The following is a 24,290-nucleotide window of genomic DNA, read 5'->3' on the forward strand; positions in this document are numbered from 1 at the left end:
ATTCGTCCCCATGCCGCTCTTTTTCGGTGCCTTGGGACCGAATGGCTGGAGATGCTCTTACTCCTGAAGTTACTCCCACTATGAGTAGTGCGCTGTCCGCGTTTGTGTGGCTCTCGGGGCGTTCGACGTTTGCCTGACACCATCACCGTAGAACTATTTCAAAATTCAGCCATGTGTCAGTCTACTTTGAAATTTTGCCTTTTCATTCACGCGTAGGGGTGGAGTAGACACTGTACGTCATCGGTCCATGCGCCTGCTCGCCGGTCGCCGCCACCGCCGTAAAACTCGTGCGCGGAGCCCACCCCTCGCGCAGACCCCCAACGCCTTTTGTTTCCTCCCAATTTTTTATTCGGCAAATATATCGCGTTCGCCAGCGTTTCCTTTTGAACCACGCACGCACCCCAGCCCAGCCGGCCCCCAACCACCCCCACCCCCCACCCCCGCCCCGACCAAAACCCAGACCCAAACCCAGGGCTGCGCGTCGTTTGATGCGATTCCGGCGGCGATCCAAGGCACCACCCCCACCGCCCCCGGCGTAGCGTTCGGCGATCTACCCCCCGGCGGGCATGGCAGGCGGCGGGCCCCGCGCCTCCTCCGACAGCAAGGCGGCGCGCGCGCCCAACCCGGCGATCGACTCCACCATCAAGTCCATCAAGGAGGTCGTCGGCGGCCACTCCGAGGACGACATCTACGACGCCCTCCGCGAGTCCAACATGGACCCCAACGAGACGGCGCAGAGGCTCCTCAACCAAGGTCCGCCCCCCTCCCCCCTCTCCGATCTGCGCGTCTCGATCTCGCCCCACGCGCTGGGAGCTAGGGTTTGGGGCGTCCGTGCGCTCGCGCCGCATTGGGTAGGTCCAGCCGTTGCTAGCGTAGTTTGCGGGGCGCGGGGGATTGGGATTCGCCGGCTAGGGTTTTGGAGCTTGTTCGATCTGTTGCGGTTTCAGTGCTGACGCCACTGACTTCACGTTTATTCAGCTGGATTGTTTGAGTTTCCTAGGCGTATATCGGCAGGTTTGTGTGGACTTGTTTATCCGATTGGAGCAGTGGCTAGAGATTTGTGCTTCCTGATGACTTTGGTAAATCAACCAGTTAATCTTTTAGATGTGTACAACTGAAACGAGGATAAGTTCACTATTTAGTACTCCCTGTGTTCACAAATATAAGATGTTCTAACTTTTCTGTGAATCAGATGTGTATAGACACGTTTTAGTGTGTTTGTTCACTCATTTCAGCCCGTATATAGTCCATATTGAAGTATCCAAAACATCTTATATTTGTGAATGGGGGAGTATGTAAGTTTATGATTTGTGATCCCAAAACAAGGTGAGTGGTAGCACCTAGTGATGTCTGTTGGCTTGTTTGCTTGATAATAGTAGCAGACATGTCTGTAAGTCAACAACCATAGTAAATTGCCAGCTACTAGTTTGCTTTAACTTGAATCCGAGATATTTGTAAGCCAACAACCATAGTAAATTGCATATCTTGGTGCATGTACCTGGTTATTATTTTTTGGGTACATTTAAGTAACGGGGGGTATTACTGACACGTGCCATCTACTTATATCCTTATAGTTGATTTGTAGACATGTCATGTTACTTTATGGAACCTACTATAATTGTGGTAGTTACTCTTCTAATGTTTGGACTTGCAGATCCATTTCATGAAGTGAAACGGAAAAGGGACAAGAAAAGAGAGGTATATTTTGCTTTCTTTGTAACATTTGAATTTGATGTTTATGGTTTCTATACCTTAATATGTTTACACCTAAATTCGCTAATGTAGTGAAAGGCTAATGCTACACATAAGGGGTTAAGTTCGCCAATGTAGTGTAATTGCCTAAGGTGCCAACAAAAATAGAAGCTGTGTTGTGAGACTCTAGGGCTCTAGGCCGAAGCATAAGAGGAGAAACATTAACGGCCTGTCCATAGTTCCATACGTATATAACTCGTAGCTGTTGCCCTGCTTCTCTTTTCCCTTCTTGAAGGTTCGTGACTGATGGTTGAAACTTGAAAAACCTATAGAGTACTTCATTAACATCATGCATTCTTTAGGCCTATATCTTTGCCCTTTGAATCATTCTTCTATTTTTGTAGCCTTAACACTTCAAAATTTTGGTCGCTACTTGATAGCCTATCTTTGTTCTTTTGACCACACGTAAACATTGACCGCTAATTTAGAAATTTTTATGCATTCTGCTTTATCCACTGTTTTTTTGGAACTCATTGTTTATGTTTAATACATGCATTACTACAGCTATTTTTCTTTTGCTGAAGCGTCTTTGTTGATTTTTCAGAGTGTTGGCCAGAAGAACCTTGCTGAGACCACAGCACAAGGTGAGCACGGCACACAGCGGACAAAGCCACACACTCAAAGGGTTGAGATCGATCAGAGAAGAGCGCACAATCATGGTCAGACATATGGTACCATAGTTTGAACTCATCATTTATATTTTCCAATCCTTTTTGCGGTGTAAAAGGGCAACTGCTCTTACATAGTTATTCCTGAATGGGGATTATCTTTCTGTCACCGTAAGTGACATTTACACTTTCAAGATTGCTCTCTACTGTCTTGTCTACCGGTGGAGTTATATTGACTGCTGTAGTACTTATCTGAGTTTTCTTCTGGGTGTACCTTGCATTTTAGTCATTTGGTACTTGTACAATCTTTGTTTACATTGATAATGGTGTCATAACAAAATCCATAATTTTTTTTAATTGAATTTTCTTTTTTCCGCAACCTTTTGAGGCCCCATTTGGTTCATAGGAAAAGTATCTTATTTTTCTGATTGCTACGAAGGCTTCTATTGCATTTGTTTCCTCTCTTTAACATTAGAAATACTGTTATCATTGAATGGACACCAAATTTCATATATATATTTTGGTTCATTTGTACTATGGTATTTTAGTTGGTATGATTATTGCATTTGTTCTATACACTAGGTTTTTCCTAATGGGTGACACATATGGCTCGATGCAGGACCAAGTCGAGAATTTCGGGTAGTGAGGGATAACAGACACGGTGCGGTGGAAAATGGAGCAGAGCAACACAAAGTTTCAACATATACGCCAGTGTCTGATAGGAGGTATAATTGTCTTATATTTCTTTTGAAATTACTCTTATTTCCTGTATTACAATAGCATATATCAGTGCTTAGAGACATGAGACCAGTCTCTCCGTGGGCATTTCTGCATCTCTGCTTACATTCTGGTTTTCAGCATTCAGACCACAGCTCATATTTTCATTAGTGCACTGTACTTGTTCACCAGTTGGTGCCGAGTCTTTATATCTTCACACTTGCATGTTTCTAGTCACGAATACTGCAGTTGTTTTTTCATTTTGTTATATGTGTGTAATCTACCATTAACTTAGAGACTAAACATTCTAACAAGTAAACTACTACTTTGCTTACTGGATTTTCTCTCTCTAGTGGAGTTGATCGCCCTCCACCTACAACCTCGGAAGGTCAGATCACGAATCAAAGCGCAAAGAGTAGCTACAACTCTGACATGCATCATATGAAGAGGGATGCTCAGGGTACTGCTCAGAGGCATGCAAGGCCATATCTGAAGAATTCTCAGAATGAACACCAGTATCCTAATTCTGATCTACATCATGCTTCATCCAATTACAAAGCTGCTGGAGGATTTGTTCGAGCCAATCGACGTGAAGCTGGAGTGGCTAATGCTCCGAGGCAGTATTCTGGTCGTCCAGGTTCACAGTTTCATGGACCAAATGATTCTTATCATGCAAATATTCAAAGGGGGAATTTTGCCTCAGCTGGGCCTTCTGTTCGCCGCCTATCATTTATACCTAGAAACACTCAACCCAATCATAGACCTGCAGTAGACACAGTTACTCGTGGCAGATCTGTTGGTAGACCTTTTGGTAACCAAAATCACAGCAGGTATCACCAGGGTCCTGCTAGCAACCAAAAAGGTAATATTCTTGGTGATATAATGTTGGCAGTGTCATGTCTGAAATTTTGTGCTCTGCTATTTTCTGAATGACGTAATATAGAACCAGTTTTATTCTTTTAAAAATGATGGAGTTTTACATGTTAGAGATAAAAACATTTCTTCTTTTATGCTTTGCTCCATCATAGGAGCTTCTTTCTCTTGCTCTATGAGTCTAGTACTGAGATAGGCTGGTTAGGAGAGAAAACACATTTAACAAAGTAACTATGATAAACTTAACACGGTTGGGTCATCATCTTGTTTGCTTCCTTAGCATGTGTGCGCAAGTCAGAAACACCATTTGTAAGAAATGGAGTATACTTTTCTCTTTTCACCAACAAGTTATGTTTATAAGCTCAATAACCAGTAAAAATTTAAATTTGTGCAAATTTACATGAATAAATAGTACTCCCTCCGTCCGGAAATACTTGTCAGAGGAATGGATGTATCTAGACGTATTTTAATTCTAGATGCATTCATTTTTATGCATTTCTTCGACAAGTATTTCCGGACGGAGGGAGTATAATAGTTTGTGGTGTACCTCATATCTAGGTTTTACCTTTTGGAATCACTAGTTCTCTTATCTGTAGGATTTGTTTTAAGGAAGCTATGTGATTTGTCACAAATGTTCTTTAGGTTTACAAGCTTAGAAATGAAATGCTAAGGGATGCTTTACTCCTTTTGTTTTCTTTCTTTCTGCAGTCATACAACCAGCTAAGGAATGGAAGCCAAAATCGACAAATAAGTCTTGCACCAACGACGCGGATAACAGTGGGACAAATGCAACATCTCCTTTAGATAGCAAAGCTGAAAATGCTAATGTGCCGGATGTGAACAGCTCGTGTGACAAAAGTTCTCATGCTAACGTGCATGAGATGGAGCATGTGATTATCCCAGAACATCTCCGTGTGCCAGAGTATGAGCAGACAAGATTAAGATTCGGCAGTTTCACTCCTGGGTTTGATTCGCCTGAGCATGAGCAGACAAGAATAAGATTCGGCAGTTTCTCTCCTGGGTTTGATTCAGACCAATTACCGACTTCAACTTCTCCAGAACCGGAACAACCAGAACAGTTAGGTGAACCTTTGCCAATTATAAGAATTGATGATACTTGACAATATCAATGAAATTTTACTTAAAAATAAGTACTGTCTATCTGTCCCCTGAAAAGCACTTGATTATTGAATTTTCATTAAAAATTTATAGCGTAGTGGTAGGAAGCATATATATAGCTGATAGAGCCAGCTTCTTCTGATAGACCTAATAACATTAGGGCTTCACATTCTTAAATGATCTCACCTCAGGATGGTTTTGTAACTTTTTGCACGGTAATGATAGTAATGCTCTAGTTCTTTTGGAATCGATAATTGTAGGCTGATTCTGATTATGCTTCTTGTGTGTGTAGTGTACAAGAACCTGCTCAACTGGTTGTCCAAGAGGATGAGTTTGATACTGAACATGACGAAGTGGATGAGCAAGTTGGATCACAACTCACTACTATATCCACATCGGCGGCAGAGAGTTCTTTACCACCATCTGAGGATAGTGAACAGATGAATGGTCAAGAAGTTGAGGATGATGACGGACTGGGCTTAGTTCAGAGTGATACTCCACTTGGTGCAGCAGATGACCATAATATTCAAAGCACCTCTAGTTTGACTGCCTTTTCTGTAAGTCAATTGGGAAGTGTCCTTGAAAGTTTTTTTTTTGTTTCACTGATGCTGGGATGATTGAACTTACTTTTCATCTGCCATTTGTTTTCTGAGGTTACTTTTTAGACAAGAAATTTTACTGCATTATTAAGACAAGTCGTTGAATTAAAATGATAATTGTGGCATTTTGTTCCAGGCATATGGTCATGAGGATCCTAATATGCATCCTAATAATGAGGCACAGTTATACGGGCTGGTTGAGCCTAATGTGCACCAACAAGTGTTGGCTTCATCTTCTCAGGTAGATGTTCCATTGAGTTTAGTTTATCTTGGGTCTCTTGTGTGTATAAAATCTGAAACAAATGCCATACCTACTATATACTGACACCCCATCCTCTCTGTAAGCAGGGTTACACTTCGGTGAATCCAGGAGCAGATAATGCTGTGCAAGTATTCAGAATGCCAGAATCCAGTGTTCATTCACAAGTTCTCCCTTCTGCATCTGAGGTAGAGACTCACCTTGCTATCAATTGGGGTTAACTAACTGAGATTTTCCAACGTACCTTTTACTGCACTAGCTTTCAAGGACCATTACTTGTTATACCCAAGGCCAGGTGCAGGCTCCGGCAGAGAGAGCCCAACACCTAGCAGTCTGACTCCTATTTCTTCCCCGTGAAGTTTTGACTTGCCATCGTGCTGATTAGGGCTGGGCTGGCTAAATAAATCCATATTAACTATTCCACTCTGACCTGTTCTCTTATCTAATGATCTCGTATACTCCCTCTGTTCCGAATTACTTGTCTCACGTATGGATGTATCTAGATGTATTTTAGTTCTAGATACATCCATTTCAGCGACGAGTAATTTGGAACGGAGGGAGTAGTTCTTTAGACTGTTAAGCTAAACTGAGTTAACTGCTTGAGCCAGCATCCTGTAGTTTGGCATAGTGTGTTTTAGGACCAGCGCAGTCAAAGCTCAAAAAGTTCTCACTTAGACGTTGAATTGCAAAAACACTCACATATAGGCTTATAAAAGCTCAAAAGGCCTAGCTGCGAAGATGAGGCCCGGCAAGGCAAAGTTGCCTCATGCTGCAGGAAGAGCGAAGTAGCCCAACCACCTCACCCTTGTTTCTCCCTCGTGTTCTTGTTAGGTACTCCCTCTGTTCACAAATATGAGATGTTTTGGATATTTCAGTATGGACTACATACAGACTGAAATGAGTGAACAAACACACTAAAACGTGCATATACATCCGATTCAGGAAAAAGTTAGAACATCTTATATTTGTGAACGAAGGGAGTATATGTTTGGTGGCTATGCTTCAGGGAAGGAAAGAAAACATAATTAACCCGCTGATTTTCTCCCCTATCATGGGCCAAGCAAACCAAGCAACCAAGGTTCTTACATGGGCGTGTTACTCTTCTATATTGTTGCCTAGTTTTTCGTGCACCTTATGGTTATGTGTGGACTTTTGTGCCCTTTGCTTTCTACTGCCTTCATTCAGATCTATCCAAGCAAAACTCCTGTATACTTGACTTGAGATAGGAGTGAGAAGCTTAGCTTGGTTTAGTACTTAATTTTGTCGTGGGCGGACAAACAAGATTGCGAGCTCGAGATTTTGCCACCTTTAATTTTTCCTGAAACAAAATTTCTTCAACTTCACTAACCTGTGGCAACTAATGTCTTGATTGCAAGTACTATCATCTCATGGTATCTTTCATCTGTTGTGCTTTTGCAGGCCCTAAGTTCACAGCTTGCGAGCAGCAGCCCTATTGCAATGTCTACACAGCAGCAACATATGTCCCAGCAACAACAAGCAGCGCAGATGTACCCTCCAATGCACGTGCAGCATTATCCGAATTTCATGCCATATCGACATCCTCTCTATTCTCCAGTTTATGTCCCACCCATGGCTATGCCAAACTATTCAGCAAATGTCCCTTATCCGGCAAACGGAAATAATTATCTTCAGATGGCCGGTGGGGGTTCACATTTAACTGCAGGCCAAGTGAAGTATGGAGTATCACAATATAAACCAGTCCCAGCTGGTAACCCTTCTGGTTATGGAAATTACACTCATCCAGCTGGTTATACAATTAGTTCTCCTGGTGTTATTGGAGCTGGAGTTGGTGTTGATGACGTCAATAGGATGAAGTACAAGGATAACAACATTTATGCACCAACCCCACAGGTACAAATCGTGGATGTGGAGTCTGAAATTTATATGGATTAAAATTATTTTCTGCTTGTTACATACTCCTGGAGTAGATCATTCTGCTTGTATTTAGGGAGTTCACATTTAGTCTGAAAAATATATTGAGTACATAATTCGATTTCACTCACAAAATTTCAGACAAGGCCTACTTGATTTAATATTTTGGGTATCTTTTACAGGTAGAGACATCTGATATCTGGATTCAGAATAGAGAGATCCCAACTTTGCAGTGTCCCCCATATTACAACTTATCAGGTCAAGCCACACCTGGTGCCTATATGCCAAATCCTGGGAATGCATCTTTCAGTGCTACAGCTCAATCCTCTCACGCACAATTCCCAGGCATGTACCATCCGCAGCAGCCTCCGTCGATCGTAAGTCCACATCCCATGGTGCATCAACAGGTCCCATCTGCCATTGGTCCCAATGTTGGAGTTGGTGTGGCTGCACCAGGTCCCCAAGTGGGGGCCTATCAACAACAGCAGCTTGGTCATATGAACTGGAGACAGCCCTACTTTTAAAGATGGTTTCTTAATTATCTGTAATTAGGGGGGTCACAAGAGCCTTTAATGTAACAACAATTGGCTCCTTTTAACAGGAACCACCTCTGTTTTCTAGTGCAGCTCTGTCTGATCTATTTAAGGTTTAACAAGTTTTTGTTAGCTTTTCTTTTCTCTCATGTGATATCGGTATTTCCTTGTGAACTGCTTTTCTTTGCTCCCATGTGAAATCAGTAGCCCATGTGAACTGGTAGATTGCGAGCTAAACATTGAGCTAGGTTCTTGCAAGAGCGTATGTGTTTGGTTCAGCATGTTCCTGTTTGTTCTTTTCTCAATCATCAATTATGCATGTGTAACGGGCTTGTGAATTCTGCAGCTTGTGCATGTTATTGCCTGTTATTGCATGGTACATCTAGATACATCCATTCCTCCGACGAGTATTTTCGGACGGAGGGAATACTATATTAGGTTATCCTCCAAATCATGAATTGGTGATCTGTCTTTATTTTCTTTGAGTGAAGCAATGAATTTGTAGATACCTCACGTCCCCTGGACAAAGCAATTTTACGTATACAATTCTGAAGAGTTGTCCTATGGGAGTATGGGACACCGGTTTGTCTTACCTGAACCATTGGAGTTAAAGCTGGATTCAATGTGAGTTGAAGATGTCCTCTATTTTGCTTGCCCTTTATTTTCAAATTATTTCGAGAATAGAGGAAAAATTCAAAAATGAGTTTCATTTCTATTACTGATGAACAAAATTGACAAAATAAACAGCTCTTCCTGCCAGTTGCGTAGAAAAACTAAATGCGGTGATCTAGTGCTGTGAATAGTGCTACCGCATTTTTTTATTTGCAGTCTATTTTATTCTATCATGTACATGTTCAATTTTTTTCAGGGTGTATAAATTTACGTTTGATTTCCACTCCTCTTTTTGTCATGTATAAATATAATTCTCTAGGATGTATAAAATCATCAATCCTTTTTGTAATCTTACTTGGTAAATGCAAGTGTATAAATATGCATCGACTTGTATACCCGTACTTTGTCGAGGTGTATAAATAACCATACAAGTCGAGGTGTGCAAGGCATTGTTTTTTATGGTTGAATTGCACATTTCTTATACACATTGCTGTCCAAACCACGAAAAAAATGATGCATCAATGCATACCCGTTTCAAATGATATGGTTTTACCAACTCGTACGAATCAAACTTTTTTTTATGCAGATTGCACATCAAACCAAGAAAAAGGTTAGATGTGTTTGGTCAGCTGAATAATGCTAATTCATGGTAAAGTGCAAAGTTTTGGGATGGGAGTTGATAGTTGAGCCAATAATATGGAAGATATATTTGGTGATGGAAAAAGTAGTAAACATGAAAAGCGGTAGTTCCAAGACAAACCACTTATAGATATAGTCCATATTCAGAGTTTTCGATTTGGTATGAAGATAATTATCCCTTTGTTTTGTTACACTTAAAAGGTGAAAAGCTTGCATTCTACAAACCCTGGCCAACTTTATTGCTCTCAACCATGATATTTAAGAAAACTAAATAAACTCAAATGACAACACATATTTCCAATTCATTTAACCGACACTAATTAAGTCGCTAAATATTTATGATTTGGTATGTTCTACTCCATCCGTTCCTAAATATAAGTCTTTCTAGATATTTTAATATGGACTACTCCGTATATAGACATATTTTAGAGCGTAGAATTCATGCGTTTTGCTCCGTATGCAGCTATATTAGAATATCTAAAAAGACTTATATTTAGGAACGGAGAGAGTATTTTCTAAGATCTAGTAGTAAAAAGAGACAATTAGTATCTTGAAAATATCTAACTACGTCAAACTCTTCTGATATATGTTAATTTACCAAATTAGCTTTTCCCGACTGATGTTATAGTTAAGACATTGTTATTTCTTAACATTTAGCTATATTATTAAGTACCCCCTCTGTCCGGAAATACTCGTCGAAGAAATAGATGTATCTAGATGTATTTTAGTTCTAAAATATATCCATTTTGTCTATTTTTGTGACAAGTAATTCCGAACAGAGGGAGTAGTTGCTCAGTATAATAGAAAAATATATCGATTAAGTTTGCATGTTGGAAAGATAAATTATAATTATAATTACATAAAAGTAAAACAATTTAATATAAATAAATGCGAGCACTAGAGACAATCTAATTTCAGCAATCATCAGTCGCCTCGCACAATGTTGGATGGCGATGCATTTGCCGATGAATCAACTCGTTCATTTGACCTAACCCTAGCCATCAACAAACAAGAACATCTCCGGAAAAAGAGGTGAAGAAGAGCACCTAGATGTACCTGTGAGACATGGAGTAGAGATGACGTTGAAGAGTAGGATCACTGCCTCGTCGACACCGCAGCTGTAAGGGCATATTTATTCCCAATATGTTTTGGTGATTGATGACAATGCTTGTGCGGACTAATCGTGTGCGTTTAGTTCTTTCAGAGATTCATCCATTGGCACGAGACGATTTCCTCCCCTCGGTGTTGTAATTCAAGACAGTGTAGCTCCTTCGTTTCGTTGTTGGTGGACTAGTTTCTTAGGAGTCACCGTACTATCAAGAGGGGATCCGTTTTGGTAAGACTTGGGTGGAATCACACGTACACATCCTTATCACACCCATCGTCTTTCCTTCCGCATCTCTGGAGCTGCCGTTTTCCCCTTACTATGCTCTGCTCTGCCCTAGCGGTAGTACCGCGTCCACAGCGGTAGTACCGCCGAAACTCCACAGCGGTAGTACCGCTCTCAGAGCGGTAGTACCGCTTGGGTTTTTTCGGCCGTAGTACCGCTGTGCGTCTGGGTTACTTCCGCCTCGATTCTCGAACGAATTTTTCGTGTCGGGTTTTGCGGCACTAAGGGAGATAGTAGGGGCGGTAGTACCGCTCTAAGCGGTAGTACCGCCCTTCCCTAGCGGTAGTACCGCCCTGGTGTTAGGGCCCTGGGCAGCGCGGCAGTACCGCTGGGTCGAAGCGGTAGTACCGCCCGAAGCGGTAGTACCACTCTTCCCTGGCGGTAGTACCGCCCTGGGGTCAGGGCCCCAGGCAGCGCGGCAGTACCGCTGGGTCGAGCGGTAGTACCGCCCGGAGCGGTAGTACCGCCCTTCCCTAGCGGTAGTACCGCTCTGTGCGGGGCTGGTGAGTGGGATAACGGTTGGATTGTTCTTCCCACTATATAAAGGGGTCTTCTTCCCCAAAGTTGACCTACCTCTTTCCCCCAAAGCTCCATTGTTGCTCCAAGCTCCATTTTCGCCCGATCTCTCTCCCTAGCCAATCAAACTTGTTGATTTGCTCGGGATTGGTTGAGAAGGCCCAGATCTACACTTCCACCAAGAGAAATTTGATTCCCCCCACTTATCCCTAGCGGATCTTGTTACTCTTGGGTGTTGAGCACCCTAGACGGTTGAGGTCACCTCGAAGCCATACTCCATTGTGGTGAAGCTTCGTGGTGTTGTTGGGAGCCTCCAAGTGTTGTGGAGATTGCCCCAATCTTGTTTGTAAAGGTCCGGTTGCCGCCTTCAAGGGCTCCAATAGTGGAATCACGGCATCTCGCATTGTGTGAGGGCGTGAGGAGATTACGGTGGCCCTAGTGGCTTCTTGGGGAGCATTGTGCCTCCACACCGCTCTAACGGAGACGTACTTCCCCTTAAAAGGAAGGAACTTCGGTAACACATCCTCGTCTCCACCGGCTCCACTCTTGGTTATCTTGTCCCTTTACTTTTGCAAGCTTACTTGAGTTATATCCATTGCTTGCTTGTGTGCTTATTGTCTTTGCATCATATAGGTTGTCCACGTAGTTGCACATCTAGACAACCTATTTCATTGCAAGTTTTAATTTGTTAAAGAAAAGTCTAAAAATTGTTAGTTGCCTATTCACCCCCCCTCTAGTCAACCATATCGATCCTTTCAATTGGTATCAGAGCCTCGTCTCTTTATTAAGGACTTTGCCGTCCGAAGAGTATGGTTGACGTCAACGACGGTGCGGAGGAACACTCCGGTGTGAATCCCATCTCGTCTTCGGCCGAAGGGGGAACCTCGGTCTCACGTGAGGAATTCAATGTGGCTTTAGACACATTGAAAACCTCCATGACGGCCGAGGTTAAAAGCATGTTTACTGAATTTCTAGAGGGACTTAAACTATCTACCTCACCAATGAAAGTGGGTGATCCCACTAACAAGGTGACGGATGCTAACTCCGATAAGGGGGAAGCTAACAATGAAAAGAGTCCATCTACTAGTGGTAGAAATGGCACCGGCATCTTTGCCCATGTGGAACCCCCGGTGTATAGAGGACCGATCCCCTCTACTCATTTGAATCATGCCGGTCCTCCTCCTAAATATGTGAAAAATGAAGATTTTGATGCTTGGCTCTATCGCTTCAAGCGTCACTTAAAACATGTGAACACTAACCTTTGGAGAATTATTGAAGAAGGTTTCTATCCTCATGATCCAAGCAACTTCACCCCTCGAGAAGAAGTGGACAATCAATTCAATGAAAGTGCTCTCTTCATCATCCAAGATGCAATCCTTCCCGAAGATCTCCCTCATCTTCGACCTCATGCCATGGCTAAAGAAGCATGGAAATGTGTCGAGCGTCTCTATCGAGGAAGTGCTAGCATTCAACGCTCCAACTATGAAGTGGTGCAAGATGAAGCCGATGAGTTTGCAATGAAGGAGGATGAAGAACCTCGTGAGCTCTTTCGAAGAGTGACCAAACTCGCGGTCGCACTCCGAGATCATGGAAGCAAGGACACGGATGACAACTGGATCAAGCGCAAGTTCCTCAAGGCCATGATGCCCTACAACAAGGCCATGTCCTCCGTCATTCGCCAAAGACCGGACTTCCACTCCATGACCTCTAGTGAAGTGTTGGATGAGTTTGTTGCAATGAGCATCTTGGACAAGACCGCCGACAATGCGGTGCTCCGTTCCCAAAGGGCAAAGAAGCCCAATCTTGCCTTGAAGGCCAAGGCTAGTGTGGAAGAAGAAGAAGAAGAGGAAGATGAGGAGAGCAACCCCGAGGACACGAAGTATGATTATCATGAGCACATGGCTCTTGCCTCAAGACAGTTTTGGAGTAAGAAGAATACAAGACCCAACTTCAACAAGAACAACTCAAGTGGCCTCAAAGGGAAGCAACGAGTTAGAACCTGTTTCAACTGTGGCAATGTTAGCCATTTCGTTGCGGATTGTCCCTACGAGAAGCGGGAAGACAATGGTGGCAAGTTCATCCGAAAAGACAAAGCCAAGTCCTTCCCAAACAAGAACAACTTCACCAAGAAGACTCCGTCTCGCGGGTTGGTGGTTCAAGAAGAATACCGTGAGGATGACGATGATGATGAAGATGGTGAAACAATGGCCATGGCATCCGTTGCCATTGTCACAACTCCCCGGGTGTCTCTCTTCGATGCACCTAACGAGAACATCACCGCCAAGTGCCTCATGGCTAAGGCCACCAACAAGGTAACCTCCAACATCAAAACCACCATTATTCCTAACCCTCCTTCAACGGATGATTTTGATAATGGTAAGGGGTCTAATGAGGAGATCAATGAATTTGAGTCCTTCATGAGTAAGCTCAAGGGCAAATCCAAGAAGCACTTTGTTGCTCTCTTGGAACAACTTGGTGAAGCCAATGACATGATCGAGGCTCACGAAGAAACCATCTCTAAGATGGAAAGTCATAGTCGTGACTATGCCGATGAGATATCGGATCTCTCTAATGCTCTTGAGGAAGAGCGTGAGCATCGTTTGGCTCTTGAGGAGTCACACAACGATGGTCATGCTAAACTAAAGAAAGATCTTGATCATGCTCTTGTTGTGTCTCGTGTTCTAGCTTCCGAGAAGGCTAAGCTTGGGGTTGATCATGTTAGACTCACGGAGGAGTTTGATGTACTTGACAAGGCCCACAAGGTCTTGAAAGGTGCTCATGCTACCCTCAAGGAGTCTCATGCTCAACTCCAAGTTAAGCTAACCAAGGAAAAGGCCACATTTCCTCACATGGTCTTAATTGATAATGCAAATGCTACTAACCCTTGTTGTGAGCATGTGCATCTTGTGGAGGAGAATGCCAAGTTGAAGGAACAACTCGAGAAAGGTCTTGTGTCATGCATACAAGGCGAGAAGAACCTAAATGACCTTTTGAGCAATCAAAAGGAAGTTGTGGGCAAGGAGGGAGTTGGGTTCTCACCCAAATCCAAGAACAAGAAGAAGAACAAGGAGAAGAAGAGCAAGACCGATCGACCTCCTTCGCTCACGCAAACCTTTGTGAGGGAGGGAGAAGGTGCTCCTAAGGAGAAGAAGAACAATGGGAAGAGTGGTGATGCCAAAGAGCGCAAAGCCATCTCTCCCAACAAAGCCGGCGACTTTAACCCGTCTTATGTGTTGTGCCGTGCTAGTGATGGGCATGTTTATGCTAAATTTGTTGGTTCTCCTTATGAGTACATTGAATGGTCTATTTGGGTTCCTAAGACCCTTGTTACTAACATCAAAGGACCCATTACTCAATGGGTACCTAAAACCAAGCATTGATCTCTTGTAGGTGTTTGCTTCCGGTGGGGGATCATGGTTGCTCGATAGTGGAGCAACAAATCATATGACCGGGAGCAAGGACTTGGTGGTGGACGTGCACAAGATCCCATCTATGCCCACCAATGTCGAATGGGGTGATGCCTCACATTCTAAGGTATTGGGTCTTGGCAAGGTTGTCATTTCTCATGATCTAACGATCGAGAAAGTCATGCTTGTTGAGTCCCTTGCGTTCAATTTACTTTCCGTTCGTCAACTCGCACTCATGGGTTTTGCCACCTTCTTTGATATTGATACCGTGGCCCTCTTGTGGAGCAAGACTCTTAAAGTAGCCTTTGTTGGGCATGTCGAGAACGGTCTCTATGTGGTTAACTTCTCGGAGCAACCCACTAAGACCGCGACATGCCTAATGGCTAAAGTTGATGTGGGATGGCTTTGGCATCGCCGTTTAGCCCACGTCAATATGAGATCTTTGCAAAGTCTTCTCAAGGGGGACCATGTTCATGGACTAACGAATGTTAGTTTTGCCAAAGATCGTGTTTGCAGTGCTTGTATCGAAGGAAAGCTTCATGAGACGGCTCACCCTCCCACGACTATCATCTACTCGAAGAGACCCTTGGAGCTCCTCCACATGGACCTCTTTGGGCCCCCATCCTTTGATAGTCTTGGGGGTAGAAAGTATTGCTTGGTGATAGTGGATGATTATTCAAGATACACTTGGGTATACTTCTTCAAGAGGAAGAGTGAGACTCAACAAACCGTCATCGACTTTGCAAATGAAGCTCAACGTCAACACAATGCAAAGATCTTGACAATAATAAGTGACAACGGCACCGAGTTCAAGAACTACACCTTGGATGAGTTTCTTAATGATGAAGGGATTAAGCATCAATATTCTGCACCATATACCCCTCAACAAAATGGTGTTGCGGAGAGGAAGAACCGGACGTTGATGGATGCGGCAAGAAGCATGATGGCGGAGTTCAAGTCTCCATACAACTTTTGGGTCGAGGCCATCAACACAGCTTGTCATGCATCCAATCGGCTCTATCTCCGCAAAGGCTTGAACAAAACTCCGTATGAGATACTCACCGGGAACAAGCCCAATCTCAAGTACTTCCGGGTGTTCGGGTGTAAGTGTTTCATTCTTAAGAAAGGTGTTCATTTGTCTAAATTCGAGGCTAGAGCTCATGAGGGCATATTTGTTGGTTATGCTACAAACTCTCATGCTTACCGTGTTCTCAACAAGTCCAACGGACTCATTGAGGAGACGTGTAACATAGAGTTTGATGAAAATAACGGCTCCCAAGTGGAGCAAAGTGGTACTTGTGATGTAGGTGATGAAACTCCTCCCCAAGCCATAAGAAGAATGGGTATTGGTCATATCCTACCCATTGAGGAACCCCTTGTGGCCGAAGGAGAAGGACAATGCTCCACTCAAGTGGAGCCATCACCTCCCCAAGACCCACACGCTTCCGAAGAACAAAGTGAAGGCCCTCACCTTTATGAACAAGACCAAGGGCAAGATCAACCTCAAGATGGAGGTGAACCTCTAAATGATGCCCAAGGTCAAGTTCTCCCCCTCGAGCAAGTTCAAGATCATGAGCAAGCTCAAGATGACGCTCAAGATGATCAAGTTAACCTTCCTCCTTCCACACCCGAGGAAGAATTAGAGCGTCGTGCCGCGAAGATTGCTTCCAAACTCACCACCCAAGGCCATCTCATGGAAAATGTGGTTGGAAGTCTAAGAAAGGGGGTAAGCACTCGTAGACAATTAGCCAACTATTGTGAACATCATGCGTTTGTCTCTTGTGTTGAACCCCATAAGGTCTATGAGGCGCTCGAAGACTCGGATTGGCTCAATGCCATGCATGAAGAACTCAACAACTTTGAGTACAACAAGGTGTGGAGATTGGTGCCAAGGCCTTCCGGGAACCATAACATCATTGGAACCAAGTGGATCTTCAAGAACAAGCAAGATGCTCATGGAAACATCATTCGCAACAAGGCAAGATTGGTAGCACAAGGCTACTCCCAAGTCGAGGGTATCGACTACGGTGAAACCTTTGCTCCTGTTGCTCGTCTTGAATCAATTCGTTTGTTGATTGCTTATGCTTCCCATCACAACTTTAAGTTGCAACAAATGGATGTTAAAAGTGCTTTTCTTAATGGTCCTATTAATGAGTTGGTCTATGTCAAGCAACCCCCCGGGTTCGAGGATCCCTTCTTCCCGGATCATGTGTATCAACTCGATAAGGCGCTATATGGCCTTAAACAAGCCCCACGTGCGTGGTATGACCACCTTACCGAGTTGTTACAAGATCGTGGATTTGAAGTGGGGCTAATCGATCCCACTCTTTTTACTAAGAAGGTCAAAGGGGAGTTGTTTGTATGCCAACTATATGTTGATGACATTATCTTTGGTTCCCCTAACAAAGCTTTCAATGAAGAATTTGCCGCTCTCATGACCTCTAAGTTCAAGATGTCTTCGATGGGAGAGTTGAAGTTCTTCCTTGGTTTTGATATCAAACAAAGAAGAGAAGGTACCTTCATCAACCAAGCCAAATACACTCAAGACATGCTCAAGAGATTCAAGTTAAGTGATGTCAAGCCGGCTTCTACTCCAATGCCCACCAAGTGCCAACTTGACATTGATCCCAATGGTAAAGCGGTGGATCAAAAGGTATATCGCTCCATGATTGGCTCCTTGCTTTACCTTTGTGCATCTAGACCAGATATCATGTTGAGTGTGGGGATGTGTGCACGGTTTCAAGCTGCACCGAAGGAAAGTCACTATGTGGCGGTCAAGCGAATCTTTCGATATTTGGCTCATACCCCAAACTTTGGCTTATGGTACCCAAGAGGGGCAAACTTCAAGCTTGAAGGGTTTACGGATTCCGATTGGGCGGGAGACAAAGTGGATAGGAAGTCCACTTCCGGAGGGTGCCAGTTTCTTGGGTGCTCTTTGGTGAGTTGGTCTTCCAAAAAGCAAAGTTGTGTGTCTCTCTCGTCCACCGAAGCAGAATATGTGGCGGCCGGTAGTTGTTGTGCACAACTCTTATGGATGAGGCAAACTTTAAAGGAATACGGTGTCATTTGTGACAAAGTGCCTCTTTGGTGTGAGAACGAAAGTGCCATCAAGATTTCTCTCAACCCGGTGCAACACTTCAAGACGAAGCACATTGAGATTCGGTATCACTTCATCCGGGATCACATTAGGCGAGGAGAGATCAAGCTCAAGTATGTCAACACTCATGATAACCTTGCAGATATTTTCACGAAGCCCTTGGATGAAGCAAGATTTCACGAGTTAAGGCATGAGCTAACTATCATTGATTCGAGCAATGTGACTTGAACCCTTGCACACCCCACCCCACTCAACTTGGTATCTTGCTTAGATAGGCATGGACATAGGGGGAGTGTTGTTCTCTCAATGAACTTTCCCTCCCCCCATTATGCATAAAACGATCAACTCTTTCACAATAGCCATTTTTGATGGTACTTGTGCTTCAAAGACGAGTTTTGGTCATGGGCCCAAGGATAATTCTTCGCGGTGCCATACCAATTGACTCAAACATAGGTGGCTCCGGCCACCGCCCTCTCCTGAGAGAGGCCAGAGCTTGCTCTGTTTCGTGTGGTTGTTTGTGTTTGAGTTGTTTCTGGTCTGTTGTGTGTGTGTGTGTTGCCGCGTCGGTCCTCTCGTTCTTTTGGCTTTGCTTTCCGTTTCTTTTTGAGCGTTAGTCGTTGGTCTAGAAGCAGTGTGGTTGCTGAAGCGGTACTACCGCTGGTGGTGAGCGGTACTACCACTCCTAGCGGTACTACCGCCCTCTAGAGTGGTACTACCGCTCCCAGCGGTACTACCGCCCTCCAGAGCGGTACTACCGCTGTGAGGCACGGGCTGGGGGTTATATCGGGGGCAGGGGGAGTTTCTTCTCCCCCATACCCATTCACTCACCCCCTTCGTCCTGTTCGTCTCTCTCTTCAGCAACCGGCTCCGCGGGAGGGCTCCGGCGGATCTCCCTCTCCGGGGCGCTCCTCCCCATTTCCCTCGGTGGAATCGATCCCCACCTTGTCCTCTTGCCATGGATGCCGGTATTGCCCCCGTTCCTTGTTTCCTTTTGTCTAGATTTCCAATCTAGCGTTCTAGGGGCAATAGCAGTTGCATCTCTAGATTTTTGTCCAGATCTAGGCTTGAGTAGGATGGAGAATGCTTCTAGACTGTTTGGATTAGTGTTTGGTTGGAGTATTTTTGAATTTGGTAGGACGGTAGTACCGAATCTGACCACGGTAGTAGGAAACTGCTGTTTCCCCGCCTCAAGCGGTACTACCGCTCTCCCAGAGCGGTACTACCGCTTGGAGCGGTACTACCGCTCAAGGGTCACGGTACTACCGCCTTCTACCCAGTTCCATCCTCCTCCTACCTCTCAGTGATCTTTTTTGTTCGTGTTTGTGGCTTACGCTCATTCTTTCTGGTTGTTTGCGTGTTTGTGTGTGTGGTTCCAGGTGATGAGGTTCCTGAGCATCAGGCTCGTCGTGTCAACCCCGGTCGTGCCTCGTCCAAGCGCTACCGCACCACTGAGCCCACTGAGCCTGCCGGAGGATCTTCTAGTGCTCCACCTCCTCCCCAACTGCAGAAGAAGCCTGGGGTCAAGCCAAAGCCAAGCAAAACCGTGCCAGAAATGCCGCCCAAGGAGTTCTGGGCAAGGCGCCGCCGCAACCCGTATGAGGTCGACCAAGATCCCACTTTGGTCAACCGTCCGTTCTGGAACAGGTTCCAGTTTGCCATCTATTTTGATGTTCTCAAAGCCAAGAAGAATCTCTATGTCAACGTGCACTCCATCGACACCGAGCATATGAAGAATGATCCTGACTACTTTGGTGAAGCTCTTCAGATGTGCACTCAGCTGAACATTCTCGGGATCATGCAATTCAACAAGGACTATGATGCTGATATTGTGGCCCAATTCTATGGCATGGTTCACCTTGGGACCGATGAGGACAGGACTCTGACTTGGATGACAAATGGCAAGTTGCTGTCAGTCAAGTGGAAAGCTTTCATGCAGTTGATTGGGGTGGAAGATCTTGGACTTGAGTCTTCTGTCGGCTTTCGCCCCCACCATCGCGCCAATGCCACTCACAAGCAAGCTCTGTGGCCCTACTGCACTCTGAGGATCAACCATGAGACGAAGAAGGAGACCTATGAGCTGCCTGCCTATCTGGACATTCTTCACCGTATCTTCAGAGAGTCTCTTTTCCCTCGCATCGGGAATCTGGACCAGGTTCACTCTTATCTCGTGGACATGCTTCTCTTTTGTCAGCGGGAGAAGGGGCAGAGCACCGGAGAGTCCTTGGATATCTCTCATGTTATGTGGTCTGAGCTGGTTTCTGCTATCTCCGAGCGCAAGTGCCCGATTTATGGTCCGTTCATTATGCTGCTCATTGAGAAGGCCTGGGATCGTGTCTATCCCAAGGTGGTGCTGGATATTGGAGAGTTGGGTTCTCACGATGTCAAGCGTCTGAGGAAGAAGGATAACTGGGGCACTCAGGCCCCTAGGACTGGAGTTCCTTCATCTGCTGCTGCCATGGAGACTGAGGAGGAGTTTGGGGTTGAGGCTGAGGATGAAGATGATGACTACGTGCCTTCTGAGGCAGAGCCCTCTTGGGCCAAGAAGCTCAAGATCAAGGTGAAGAAGCTGTTTTGCATGGAGTCTCACGGTCAGTACATGACTCATGTGGCTGAGAAGAAGGCCCGAGGTCGCCACAAGGAGCTTATGCGTCAGATGGGTGCTGTTGTGATTAGTGGTTCTGAGGATCAGCTTACCGAGGAGGAGTGGATTCAGCAGCACTGCCCCTGGACTGATTCTGATGCTGAGCACTTACCGGCTGACGATGGCACCGCAGATGATCCCTCTGAGATCTGATGGGTGTCCATCGTTTGCCTTCACCTGGAGCCGTAGCTTCACTCCCTCTCCTTTTTGGTGTCTCGATGCCAAAGGGGGAGAGAGTTTAGGGATTTGCGTTTCGTGTCTTCCATCTTTTGTGTTTGTGCTTTCGCTTGTTGCTTTATTTGGTTTGTGTCAGTGAGACCTAAGTTCTGGTTCTGTCAGTTAGACCTAAGCTCGAGTCATATGGTGTGAGACATATGCTACCTTATCTCTTCGTATCATTATCTATGTCTATCTAGCTTATGAGTTCCATGCTTATCCTGTTATATATATGTTGCTCTCATATCTTGCTTAGGTAGTTGGTCTCTAAAATGTAGGGGGAGCATTGATCCTGGCATCTGTGCCGTGCAGTCCAAAGCACTTTTCTAGGTAGCACACATCCAGGGGGAGCCCTTCTACATTTTAGGACGTTTGTGCTTTTGCGCTTATCCTATTTCTATCATTTTGTGCAAATCCCATATTGTCATCAATCCACCAAAAATGGGGAGATTGTAAGGGCATATTTATTCCGAATATGTTTTGGTGATTGATGACAATGCTTGTGCGGACTAATCGTGTGCGTTTAGTTCTTTCAGAGATTCATCCATTGGCACGAGACGATTTCCTCCCCTCGGTGTTGTAATTCAAGACGGTGTAGCTCCTTCGTTTCGTTGTTGGTGGACTAGTTTCGTAGGAGTCACCGTACTATCAAGAGGGGATCCGTTTTGGTAAGACTTGGGTGGAATCACACGTACACATCCTTATCACACCCATCGTCTTTCCTTCCGCATCTCTGGAGCTGCCGTTTTCCCCTTACTATGCTCTGCTTTGCCCTAGCGGTAGTACTGCGTCCACAGCGGTAGTACCGCCGAAACTCCACAGCGGTAGTACCGCTCTTAGAGCGGTAGTACCGCTCTTAGAGCGGTAGTACCGCTCTTAGAGCGGTAGTACCGCTCCGAGCGGTAGTACCGCTCTCAGAGCGGTAGTACCGCTTGGTTTTTTTGGCCGTAGTACCGCTGTGCGTCTGGGTTACTTCCGCCTCGATTCTCGAACGAATTTTTCATGTCGGGTTTTGCGGCACTAAGGGAGGTAGTAGGGGCGGTAGTACCGCTCTAAGCGGTAGTACCGCTCTAAGCGGTAGTACCGCCCTTCCCTAGCGGTAGTACCGCCCTGGTGTCAGGGCCCTGGGCAGCGCGGCTGAGGGAGTTCCGGACTAGGGGGGTGTCCGGATAGCCGAACTATCATCATCGGCCGGACTCCAAGACTATGAAGATACAAGATTGAAGACTTCGTCCCGTGTCCGGATGGGACTTTCCTTGGCGTGGAAGGCAAGCTTGGCGATACGGATATGTAGATTTCCTACCATTGTAACCGACTCTGTGTAACCCTAGCCCTCTCCGGTGTCTATATAAACCGGATGGCTTTAGTCCATAGGACGAACAACAATCATACCATAGGCTAGCTTCTAGGGTTTAGCCTCCTTGATCTCGTGGTAGATCCACTCTTGTAACACACATCATCAATATTAATCAAGCAGGACGTAGGGTTTTACCTTCATCAAGAGGGCCCGAACCTGGGTAAAACATCGTGTCCCTTGTCTCCTGTTACCATCCGCCTAGACGCACAGTTTGGGGCCCCCTACCCGAGATCCGCCGGTTTTGACACCGACAACGGAAGTACCGCTGGGTCGAAGTGGTAGTACCGCCCGAAGCGGTAGTACCGCTCTTCCCTGGCGGTAGTACCACCCTGGGGCCAGGGCCCCAGGCAGCACGGCAGTATCGCTGGGTCGAGCGGTAGTACCGCCCGGAGCGGTAGTATCGCCCTTCCCTAGCGGTAGTACCGCTCTGTGCGGGGCTGGTGAGTGGGATAACGGTTGGATTGTTCTTCCCACTATATAAAGGGGTCTTCTTCCCCAAAGTTGACCTACCTCTTTCCCCAAAGCTCCATTGTTGCTCCAAGCTCCATTTTCGCCCGATCTCTCTCCCTAGCCAATCAAACTTGTTGATTTGCTCGAGATTGGTTGAGAAGGCCCAGATCTACATTTCCACCAAGAGAAATTTGATTCCCCCCACTTATCCCTAGCGGATCTTGTTACTCTTGGGTGTTGAGCACCCTAGACGGTTGAGGTCACCTCGAAGCCATACTCCATTATGGTGAAGCTTCGTGGTGTTATTGGGAGCCTCCAAGTGTTGTGGAGATTGCCCCAATCTTGTTTGTAAAGGTCCGGTTGCCGCCTTCAAGGGCTCCAATAGTGGAATCACGGCATCTCGCATTGTGTGAGGGCGTGAGGAGATTACGGTGGCCCTAGTGGCTTCTTGGGGAGCATTGTGCCTCCACACCGCTCTAACGGAGACGTACTTCCCCTTAAAAGGAAGGAACTTCGGTAACACATCCTCGTCTCCACCGGCTCCACTCTTGGTTATCTTGTCCCTTTACTTTTGCAAGCTTACTTGAGTTATATCCATTGCTTGCTTGTGTGCTTATTGTCTTTGCATCATATAGGTTGTCCATGTAGTTGCACATCTAGACAACTTATTTCATTGAAAGTTTTAATTTGTTAAAGAAAAGTCTAAAAATTGTTAGTTGCCTATTCACCCCCCTCTAGTCAACCATATCGATCCTTTCAGCAGCCGAGGAGGCTGTCCGCCGCAACATCACCTTATTGTGCTCACTTTCCTCTCTCCCCAACCCATGTCTCGTGATGATATGATTTAATGTCGAGCCAAATGGAGAGATTTTGACAGGGATGCACGCGAGTACACTTCTCGATGACGAATCATATTTTTTCACACAGTTCACATAATAGCCAGGTACCACATACCCCTAGAAAAGCTCGAACGATATATGGGCTGGCTCATATTTTAGTTATAGTGAGCTTTTATTCAATGGATTTGGGGAAGGTTGTTGAACCTTCCATGAACCAATTTCTCTTCATTTTTTAGTTTTTTATTTTATGTTTTTTCCCTTTTCCTGTTTTCATTTTTTTATTTTGTGAACTCTTTTGTTTTTGGATAATTTTTTGAAACATGGGATCATTTTTTGAAATTTGGTAACTTTTCAAATTCATGATTGTTTGAAGCATGGGAGCATTTTTTGAAATACAGTTTTTTTTTCAAATGCATTATTCTTTAAAATTCATAGCATTCATTGAAACGTGGGAGCACCTTTCAAATTCACTAATATTTTAAAATATAGGGACATTTTTCGAAATTCTGATTCTGTTTCCAAATTTATGAACATTTTGTGAAATCTGGGAACAATTTATTAAATTCGTGAACATTTTTTAAAAGTCAGATCATTTATATAGTAAACAAGGAACAATTCTAAAATTCATGACATTTTTTAAAATTCAGGAACAATTTTCGTATTCTTCAGCATATTTCTAAAAATCCAATAACATTTATTAATCGTGAAGGCGTTTTCTACTTCTGTATTTTTTTTAATGCCGACTTAAGCAAAACAAGAAAAAAAATGTAAAA

At 44.8% G+C, this 24,290-nt stretch overlaps 1 protein-coding gene across 3 annotated transcripts; it reads left to right on the forward strand.

Annotated features, from left to right (window-relative positions):
- The first annotated feature begins 390 nt into the window (after nucleotides 1-390).
- On the forward strand, nucleotides 391-8,576 carry LOC123158916 (uncharacterized). Of its 3 annotated transcripts, none has more exons than XM_044576733.1 (11): nucleotides 391-753; nucleotides 1,655-1,698; nucleotides 2,297-2,423; nucleotides 2,980-3,085; nucleotides 3,431-3,939; nucleotides 4,659-5,028; nucleotides 5,362-5,626; nucleotides 5,805-5,909; nucleotides 6,014-6,115; nucleotides 7,347-7,799; nucleotides 8,003-8,576. In XM_044576733.1, the coding sequence occupies exons 1-11, from the start codon at nucleotides 567-569 to the stop codon at nucleotides 8,342-8,344; spliced, it is 2,610 nt and encodes an 869-aa protein (XP_044432668.1). In that variant the 5' UTR covers nucleotides 391-566; the 3' UTR covers nucleotides 8,345-8,576. The 3 variants fall into 3 exon arrangements, with proteins under 3 accessions (XP_044432668.1, XP_044432669.1, XP_044432670.1); XM_044576734.1 differs by having other exon boundaries at nucleotides 6,017-6,115; XM_044576735.1 differs by having other exon boundaries at nucleotides 423-753; nucleotides 2,297-2,411.
- Nucleotides 8,577-24,290: the final 15,714 nt, after the last annotated feature.

Source organism: Triticum aestivum, chromosome 7B (genome assembly GCF_018294505.1).
Source record: "Triticum aestivum cultivar Chinese Spring chromosome 7B, IWGSC CS RefSeq v2.1, whole genome shotgun sequence".
Classification (NCBI taxonomy): domain Eukaryota; kingdom Viridiplantae; phylum Streptophyta; class Magnoliopsida; order Poales; family Poaceae; genus Triticum; species Triticum aestivum.

Bases quoted from the DNA above. Each gene is read 5' to 3' on its own strand.
- LOC123158916 (XM_044576733.1), top strand. From the start codon at position 567: ATGGCAGGCGGCGGGCCCCGCGCCTCCTCCGACAGCAAGGCGGCGCGC. The intron at 1,699-2,296 runs GTATATTTTGCT...TTGATTTTTCAG, and splicing joins AAAGGGACAAGAAAAGAGAG to AGTGTTGGCCAGAAGAACCT. The intron at 5,910-6,013 runs GTAGATGTTCCA...CCTCTCTGTAAG, and splicing joins TGTTGGCTTCATCTTCTCAG to CAGGGTTACACTTCGGTGAA.